We start from the raw sequence: 10325 nt of genomic DNA, 5'->3' as shown, positions 1-10325 counted from the left end.
GGGGGCAACCTTCCACTAGACTGTTATATGAATTCATGCTTGATAATTCCTTTTGTCATAAATCTCATAGTATAGGTACTTTGGTACTCTGCCATTTCTAGGGAAGGACATTGTAACTTCAGTCACCACCAAGATAGAACAGTCTTGGGTTTATATAGAGCTAAGTAAGTTCTTTCTTTCTTTTTCTTTTTCTTTTTTTTTTTTTTTTTTTTTTTGGTCTTTTTGAGACAGGTCTCAAGTAAGTAAGTTCTATTTTTTAAAAATCAGAATTTAATGCCAGGCGAGGTATGAGTTCAAGGCCAGCCTAGTCTACATAGCAAGTTCCAGGCCAGCTTGGGCTACAGGAAGACCCTGTTTTAATAAGACCAAAAAAAAACAGGATTAAAAAAAATGTTTTTTCTTTATTTTTATTTTATGCATATCAGTGTATTGCCTGCATGCATATATGTGCACCTGTGTCAACCCGTATCATCCGATGTGCACGGATGACAGAGAGAACGTTGGATTCCCTGGAACTGGAGTTATGGACGATTGTTAGTTGCCATGTGGATGCTGGGATTTGAACCCAGGTCCTCTGAAAGAGCAGCCAGTACTCTTAACTGCTAAGCCATCTCTCCAGCCCCCCTCCAAAAAAAATCAGGACCTTTTTTAAGGGCTGAAGAAATGGGGGGGGGGAGAATGGGCACTGATATACAACAAACCATATTTGCCACATGCAAATGTCTATATAAAAAAGTGCTTTGGTGATGCTCCCCTATCTAAGCTTTATTATGATGATGGAGGTCTCTCCTGTTATGTTGCTGAATAAACTGTGGATTCTTATGGTTAGCTTTTAATTATCAACATAACACAACCTAGAACAATCACCTGGGAAGATATTCTCACTTTGGGTTGGACTGTGGGCATATCTGTGGGGATTGTCTTAATTAGGTTAATTGATGTGGGAAGACCCAGCCCACTGTGGAAGGCACTACTTCCAAAGCCTAAACTGTCCAAGAGTGAAGAAGTTGACCTGAGCACAAGCAATCAAGCAAGTAAGCATGCATGCTTTTATTCCTCTCTGCCCCTGACTGTGGTTGTGAGACGACTAGCTACTTTAAGTTCCTGCCTTGATTTCTCTACAATAATGGACAGTAACCAGGAATTTTAAGTTGAAATAAACCCTTTCTCCTATAAGTTGCTTTTTGTCAGGGTATTTTATCACAGCAACAGAAATGAAATTAGAACAACACTTAAAAAATGAAAAAAAAAAGAAAATAATATATAACATTTTACTAATTTCGACACAAAGTTTAAAATCTGGCTCCTCTTGTCAGTGCTTTGCAAAACAGTATCAACAAAAACATGAATGAAACCCTTGTTCACAGATGTCAATACTAAATGTTTGCAACAGCAAAAGTTACTGTTAATCTTTCTCTTATAATATTAATCTACATTATTCATGCAGTTAAAAATTCTAAAAGACTAAGTAATATAACAACAATGAATGCATATATCTTTTACCAGCCATCTACTTTTTTATCTAAAAGTAACAAACCATTTTCTCCAAATGAAGAACATGAAAGAATTGAAACCAACAGATTGCATCCAGAACGAAATAAAATCTACATAAATCAAAGTTTCAAACATAGATACACAGGAGAAAACTATTGGAAAATCTAGAGTGAAGTTTGTGGAAGCACCAAACTTACTCCTAACTATCCTTGTGGAATTCATCTGGGAGAGTAAAAGGGAGCATGGCTTCCATTACCTTTTCTTGAAACTTTTCCAAAAGTATTCAGCCTCCTTTAGTTAATTTTGGCTGAACTCCTTTCAGTCCATACTTGGTATATTAGTTATAGTTACTTTTCTTGTTTCTGTGACAAAATACATAAGAAAATGAACTTAAGGAAGGGTTTATTTCGGCTTATAGTCCAAAGGTACAGTCCATCATGGCAGGTGTTTTAGTTTCATTTTTGTTACTGTGATTAAAAAAAAAACCTCTGACTAAAAGCAACTTATGGGAGAAATAGTTTATTTTAGCTTACAATTCCAGGTTTCAGTCCATTATTGTGTGGAAATGAAGACAAGAACTTGCACATCCACAGTAAAGAGCAGAGAGAGAATAAATACATGCCTGTCTGCCTGCTTGCCTCTGTTCTGCTTGATTTCTCCACTCACACAGTTCAGGACTCCCTGCCTAAGTAATGATGTCACCCACAGTGGGCTGTATCTTCTCACCTCAATTAACTTTAAGATAATTCACTACAAACATGCCCATAGTCCAACTCAATGTTGACAGGTCCTCATTGAAACTCTCTTCCCAAGTGATTCTAGGTATTGTGAAGTTGACAAAGCTAAGCATGTTGACACTGAGTGTGAGGTGGCTGGTTGCAGAGTCGGGAAGCAGAAAGAGATGAATGCTGGTGCTCAACTCACTTTTTCTTTTTTATTTAGTCTCAGACCCCAGTCCATGGAATGGTATTGCCCCCATATATAGTGGGTCTCCCCACCTCCATTAACCTAGAAAATCCCTCACTGACAAATTCAGAGGTTTATTTTCATGGTGATTCTCAACCCTATCAAGTTGACAAGATTAACTATCACAACTCTACCCCTTGGCAACTTGACACCCAAACTTCATTCCCATTCTAAAAGAGTGGAATGGGGGCATAAGCAAGGAAATAGTGGAGACAAGCAAGACTAAAATGCAGTAAGATGCATAGATTAGCACATCTCTCAGTCCTCATCAGAGAAGCTTCTTTTGGCAGTACATGACAGTTAGTAGAGACCCATAACTGGCCAACATGCAGAGAATAAGAGATTACAAAATGCTCTGCCGTAAATGGGACACCTGTATTATATTTTCTCCTCCAGAGACTTGAAGATCATTGTGCAAGAGGGTACAGAAAGACTGCTAAGTGCCAGAGGTAGTGGATGACTACAAAGAAACAATGGGTTTTCTAGACACAACAGGGTAGTTGCACATATGAGCTCACAAAGGTTGTGACAGCACACACAAGCTCAAGCCAGACAAAATCCCAGCATGGATAAGGGAGGCGAATACCATGTTCCATCACTAGCTGAGGAGCAACTGGCAACCAATAACTGCCGGGAGAGGGAGAGTCAATTTTGTTTAAGAGTGTGGCCCCTGTAAGTCGACCATACTCCCGTAGATGGCCACACAATCAAGAGTATGGGCAACAAAATTGGACTACATGGGTTTAAAAAAAAAGAAGGCACAAACATGCGTGAGTAGTGAGGGGGTGGATCTGGGGGAACGGGGTGACTATGATCAAAATACAAAGTAGGAAGTTCTCAAAGAACTAATAAAAATGGAGAAAAAAAAAGAAAAGATATATGTAATCTGACCTGAAATAAAAATAAAAAACCAGTAGGGCAAACAACAAATCTTGTAGCTAGCTCTATGCCCAGCATCTGTTCATCTTGATGGACTTAAGCTCCAAAGGGCTTGAGTAGTCCCCTTCCGCCAGCTCCACTGCTTGCAGGCATACATACTCCACTCCATGTTTGTAGCTTTATTTTGGCAGATGTACCATGGAGTCCCACGGCCTGGTTCTCCAGTGAAATTTAAATTTTACCATTTGGTCAGGTTTAGCTCCAGTAGGTCAGAAAGCAGAGAAACGACTCTCTTTGTCCTTAGTCTGGGCTCACAGACTTTTCACTGAGTCTGGGACCCCAGCCCATGGAATAGTGCTGTCCACATTTAAGGTGAATCTTACCATCTCAATTCAATTAGCCCTGTCTCGGAATTCCCTCACAGATACACTCAGAAGTTTATCTTCATGGTGATTCTAAATACCATCAAGTTGACAATCAAGATTAATCATCACACTTGGTTATGGAAGAAATTTTCTAAATGCTTGTTCGGCCATGATTCTTACCACTATAGTTTGGATTCTTCCAATCCCCATTTAAAAGCTAAATGTATTTAGAAGCTCAATGTATTTAGTTAAGTAAATATCATCTCCTTTCACTTCTCAGAAACATCACTCCAGTAATTGTCTGTCTTCTCACTTCTAAATCATTCTTCTCATAGGTAAAATACTATTTAACTATTAAATAAGCCCTCTCAACCTAGCGCTTGTTGGAGATATAACTGATTATGAAGCTAAGACAGGGAAGACTATATCTAGAACAACTTGTTGCATAAAGATAAGTTCAAAAAATTATGTGAAACTGCAACTTAGGACATAAAATCCAGCTTAAATATTTGGGGATGCAGTTCAGCAGTACAGTGTTTGCCTACTACATGTAAGGCCTTGCATTTTATCCCAAGCACCACAAAAAAACACCCCCAGATTAAAGGGATTCTACTAGCCAAAAGCATGTCAAAATAAATGAGCACAATGGATTAAATCTACAGTATAGTATTGTATTTAATATAGAGGAGACTAGAAGGCTGCAATCCAAATCATATAGAGTTAGAAAATCAGAGCCAAACAAGGTGGCACGTTTGCAATCCCAGTACTTACGAAGGAGTGGCAGGAGGACTGCCACAAGTTTAAGACCAGTCTAGGCTATTTAGTGAGTTCCAAGCCAGCTGGGACTAATCAAAATCAGTAGTTTTCTAAAATATTTGATAAAACAATCATAACTATATCTGACCCAGTATATACTTCCTGTCTCTTATTTGTTCTAGTCATTGTCATAGGGAGTCATAAAACAGAAAAACATGCCTATAGTCCCAGCACTTAAGAGACTGAGGCAGGAGGATAACAACTAGGGTCATGTAGTAACTTCAAGTCCAACCTAGGTAAAAAGAAAGACTCTTTCAGCCTATTCACGTTATGGAAGATTTTTCTTTCCCCTTCAAATATGAGAGACAGTTTTGATGGGTAAAGCATTCTGGATTGGCATAGTCTATGATCATTTAGAACTTTACTTTGGTCCAGGCTCTTCTGGTTTTCATAGTTTACATTGAAAAGTCAGCTGTAATTCTGATGAATTTTCCTTTATATGTGATTTGTTATTTTTCTTTTGCAGCTTTCAGTATTCTTTCTTTCTTCTGTACACTTAGTGTTTTTACTGTGATGTGCCATGGGGAGTTTCTGTTCTGCTCCTGTCTATTTGGTGTTCTGTCTGCTTCTTTTATCTGTATGGGGATGTCTTCCCTTAATTTAGGAAAAATTCCTAGATATTTGGCCACTATGCTCATAAAAAGACCCAAATCGTGTAAGTGATTGCTTAGATGGGTTTTACGTAGCAAGTGAAAAAGATAGCCTACAAAAATAACTTCCCAGTTAATCACCTTCAAGCTTTGTTAAATCATTCTTCTGTCCAAAATGTGAGCAGTGCACAGAATGCTGCTGACAAAGCAATGGGTACCTATAATAAACATTACATGTGTAAGGGCTGGAGAGATGGCTCAGCAGTTAAGAGCAATTGCTGCTCTTGCAGAGGACACAGGTTCAAGTATCAGCACCTACATGGTGGCACACAACAGCCAAAACTCCAGTTTCAGGGGATACAACACCCTCTTGTGGCCTCTGGGGTACCAGCACACACGTGGAATACAGACATAAACATAAATTAATTTTTTTTTTAAATTTAAAAATTAGGAGACTGGAGAGATAGCTCAGCGGTTAAGAGCATTGACTGCTCTTACAGAGGATCTGGGTTCGATTCCTGGCTCCCACATGGTGGCTAATAACTGTCTATAACTCCAGTTCAGACTGGAGGGGATCCGACACCCTCTTCTGACCTCCATGGGCATTGCATGACATGGGTACACTTATACACATTCAGACAATACTTCCATACACAGAAAGTAAAAAAAAAATTTTTTTAAATTTTAATTATATATGTGTACACAAAAAAGACAAACTAGAGGTTAGAACTTCAAACATAAACAGTTAAATTGTCTCTAGAGAGATAACAGGATAACAGGTGATTTTCAGTTCTTTATAATTTTAAGCATCCTTTGTGGAGACAAGGCCTTGTTATATAGTGCAGGATGGTTAGGAGTTTGCTATGACATCCAGGCTTGACCTGAACTAGTAATCCTCCTGCCTCAGCCTCCTGAGTGTTGGGATTCCAGGCATGTACCACCACATTCAGCTTAGGCATTAATTTTTTTTTTTGTCTTTTTGAGACAGGGTCTCCCTGTAGCCATAGCTGGCCTGGAACTCGCTATGTAGACCAGGATAGCCTTGAATTCACAGAGATCCAACTGCCTATACCTCCCAAGTGCTGGATTAAAAAGGCATGCACCACCATGCCCTGGCTTTGGGCATTAATTTTAAATATGCAAATAAAACTTTCAACCCCCCTTTTAACATTATAAATACTTTTAAAATAAATATAAATACATTTTAAATACATATACTGAAGCATTTGAATCTAGGTTAAAATTCCGCATCTGTTCAACATAGTTTGCAAGGTAGACTTAGAAAGAAATGAGTCAAACCACAAAATAATTTGATTACAGGTATGTACTGTATCACTTGTAAACATTTCCCAAATACTAGAAATACTCAATTGCATCTGTAGACTGTATCTACCCCCAACATATTTCAAATGCTTGTATCATTTTTAAAGAACACATCTCCTTTTTCCCTACTAGACTATGATGCCTTTGAGGGTAAGAATCATGTCTTATTTTACTTTATATCCTTAGAAGGCAGTAGTCATTGAAAGTCTACTTATAAACTAGAACTAACTATAGAGCAAACTCTTAAAAGAAACCAATGTGTCAGTTGCTAAGCAGAGAGTACCCAAGAGCTGAGAGCACCTTATTCTGAGAGAGGGAAAGTACATGCAGGGAGTGGGGAGAGGGGGCAAAGAAACTGAGTGATGGAAAACAAAAGCCCAGAGTCCATAACGTAGGCAAACGAACACAGAATACATGAACTCACACAAAGATTGTTTACTCATCATTGAGTAATATTGGCTTCATGAGTTGGACTGTTTGGTGTTTTTTGAGACAGGGTCTCCCTGTAGCCCTAGCTGGCCTGGAACTCACTATGGCCTTAGTCTCACAGAGATCCGCCTGCCTCTTCCTCCTGAGTACTGGGATTAAAGGCACGCACCACCATGCCAGGCCTGCTTTATGAGTTTGAAAGTAAAAAAGTTTCTCTTTATTTCACCTAGAAAACTAAATACACAAAAACAAAACCAAGAATTTAGATTAACATGTTAAAATTATGAAAGTCTATAAAGTAATTTTTTAAATTTTAATTAATTAATTAATTAATTAATTAATTTTTATGTGTATGAGTATTTTTCCTCATGTATGTAAGTGTGCCACAGGTGTGCCCTGCTCATGAAGGCCAGAAGAGGGTTTTGAATCCCCTGGAACTGGAGATACAGATGGTTATTATCCACAGTGTGGGTGCTAGGAACTGAACCCAGGTTCTCTGCAAGAGTAGTTGGTGCTCTTAACCTCTGACCCATCTCTCCAGCTTGAAATACTATTTTTAATTAACTGCAAAAGATATCTTCCATCATCCAGCTAATCTGGAAAAGTTCAAAACAAAGAAAGAACTATTTCACCAAGGAAAATACAAGAGTTCCAAATAAGCCTTTTGTTTACACCAAAGTCTCTGTTTCTTCTCCAATTTACAGAAGCTGTGCTTCAAACTTCTACCTGCATAATGTTAGTTGTATCCATAAGAGGAATGCACTGGGTATGAGGAAGCATATACAACTGTCATCTTTCAGTGATCTTTACTTAATCTATGATAAACTGATAAAAGAGAATTGTTACTTGTCAGAAAAATCCAGATAATGAGAAATGTACAGAGCCTCAAACACTGTATCTTACCTTTATCTGTGAGACATTCTCAACAGTTAATGGAGAAACATGGGACTGTGAAACAACTGTAGGTCCAAGAGCATGTACAGGTAAAACAGAGGACTGACCTTGAACCACAGGCAAAATTTGGGGCTGAGACAGATTTGGCTGCTTCTGCAACTGGTAAATAAGAGGAAAACAGATAAATGCTTAAATATATTAAAAATAGAGCAATTCATCTCACCCCTGAAACTTGCTGGCAATGCCTTACTAGGTCAAGAGAGGAGTAAATTTGCCCAGGAACATTTATGTCAGCCTGTGGGATGCTAGAAACCACCTGCGAGCCAGTTGTCTGGTTTGAAGAATAGATTACAGTGGGCTGACTTGAAGAATCTAAATGTATAACTGATCCAGCTCCTGGTTCAGGCAAAGTGCCACCTATAACAAAGAAAACAAGCAAAAGGTAGAAGGGAAAACTTGAAGCACAATGTCCAAATGGTATAAATAACAGTTAAGTGTTTCTTTAATTTTTTTCTACTATGATAACCAGAGACAGCTTAAAATAAAATATACACATTCAACAAATAATTTAAAAAACATATAATCCCAGCATTTGGGAGGTAAAAGCAAAAAGATCACAAATTAGAGGTTAGCCTGAGTTACAAAGCAAGTTGAAGGCCAGTGTGGGCTATATGGGGCCTGTCTCAAAAACAAAGAGTCATCATATAAACTCTCTGTGAAGTAAAGAAATGTTGACACTGTGTTATAAATAACTTATTTCTATATTTCTTTTTTATTGTACTACTGGGGATCAAACATAAGTCCTCATGAATGCAGAACTCACTCTCTGCTAGTGAAGCACATTTCCTTCCCTACAGTTTTCTCTTTTTTGATCCATCCTTCCTTCCTTCCTTCCTTCCTTCCTTCCTTCCTTCCTTCCTTCCTTCCTTCCATCCATCCATCCATCCAGCTGTCTTTTTGAGACAGGGTAAACCTGTAGCCCCAGCTAGCCTCGACTCATTTTGTAGACCAGGTTGGCCTGGATCTCATAGAGATCTGCCTGTCTCTGCTTCCCCTGTGCTGGGATTAAAGAAGTGCACCACCATGCCTGGCCTTTATTTATTTATTTTTTTATGTGTATGAGTGTCTTGTTTGCATGTATTTAAGTGCACCTGTGTCATGCAATGCCTGGAACTGGAGTTAAGGATAGTTTTTGGTCACCATTTGGGTTCTGGGAACTGAACCTGGGTCCTCTGCAAGACCAGTCAGTGCTCTTAACTGCTGAGCCATCTCTCCAGCCCCCAATTTTCTCTTTTTCTTGTTTTGTTTCTTATGTTTTGTGAGACAGTCATGCTATGTAGCCCAGGATAGCCTCAAACTCAGAGGAGGAGGGAATATGCACATATATATGAAGGCCACAGGACAACATTAGGTGTTGGTCCTTAGGCACCATCGACGTTTCATTTGAGACAGAATCTTTCATTGGCCTGTAGCTCACCAAGTAAGCTAGGCTCAAGGGCCACCAAGCCCCAAGGATTTGCCTATTTCTACCTCCCTAGCCCTGGGATTACAAGCTCACACCATTATGCCAGGCTATTTTATATGGGTTCTGGGAATTGAACTCAGGTCCTCATGCAAGGCAAGTACTTTACCTACTAAGCCACCTCCCCAGCCAGATCTCAAGCTCTTGATCTTCTTGCCTCTGCCTTCAGAGTATGGAGATTATAGGCATGTTAACATGCCCACCTTCCCCAAATCTTAAATAAATTTTGTTAATAAAGAAAACTTAAAACAATCATATAAAAGTAGCTCCAGGAGCTGGGGATTATAGTTCAGTGATAGAATGTTTGCCTAGCTTGTGTAAGTCCTGGGGTTCTATCCTAAGCCTTGAAAAAAAGAGGAGGAAGAAAGTGAAGGAAGAAGGGAAAGTTGAGGAAGGTAGGGGGAAGGAAAAGCAGCAGTAGTCAGCTTATAGAAGGCAAAGGCAAGAGGATCATGAATTTGAAGACACAGCCTGGGCTAGATAGCAAGATTATCTCTAAAACAGACAAACACAGAAGAAAAAAAAAGATGAGGGGGAAAAAGAAAATGAGCAGAAAAAACCAACCAATTCCATTTTCTGTTTATTTCATGTGTATCCCTTAACTAATACATACTTGCCATTAGGATTTCAGTAAAATATAAATGGCATATTCTATTTTCTATTTCTCCTAGAAACTGAGTAGAAAGAAGTATAGCCTTTGTAGAACAATTGGCTATTACTAGGCAAATAATGTGCATTTTTAAAGAAAACAATATATTATAGCAAAAAAAAAACCCACTTGGAGGACTTATGTTTTTATTCCAGTCTAAAATACAAAAGATTTTTTTGCTTTTTAATGTTTATTTTATATATATATATATTGGAGACAAATCTCACTGTGTATCCTTGGCTGGCCTGGAACTCTCTATGCAGACCAGGCTGACCTTGAATTCACAGAGATTCACCTATCTCTGCCTCCAGAGTGCTAGTATTAAAGGTGTGTGCCACCACACCTGGCATTACAAAGGATCTTGAAAATATCTAGAAAATTCCTTCTTGAGAAATAAA

The 10325-nt window shown here is 38.6% G+C and overlaps 1 protein-coding gene across 3 annotated transcripts in view; it reads right to left on the bottom strand.

The window, feature by feature from the left end:
* Positions 1–10325, bottom strand: part of Wnk3 (WNK lysine deficient protein kinase 3) — a 201598-nt gene that overhangs the window by 113293 nt on the left and 77980 nt on the right. For all 3 annotated transcript variants that reach the window (XM_029554369.1, XM_029554370.1, XM_029554371.1), the window contains exons 9-10: positions 7980–8173; positions 7766–7915 (exon numbers count right to left, since the gene is read on the bottom strand). In XM_029554369.1, the coding sequence (XP_029410229.1) occupies positions 7766–7915; positions 7980–8173 (344 nt within the window). The remainder of the gene's footprint in view (positions 1–7765; positions 7916–7979; positions 8174–10325) is intronic.

This window comes from Nannospalax galili, unplaced genomic scaffold (assembly GCF_000622305.1).
Source record: "Nannospalax galili isolate Female #2095 unplaced genomic scaffold, S.galili_v1.0 scaffold225, whole genome shotgun sequence".
NCBI lineage: Eukaryota > Metazoa > Chordata > Mammalia > Rodentia > Spalacidae > Nannospalax > Nannospalax galili.
This window is presented reverse-complemented; position numbering and strand designations above follow the sequence as displayed.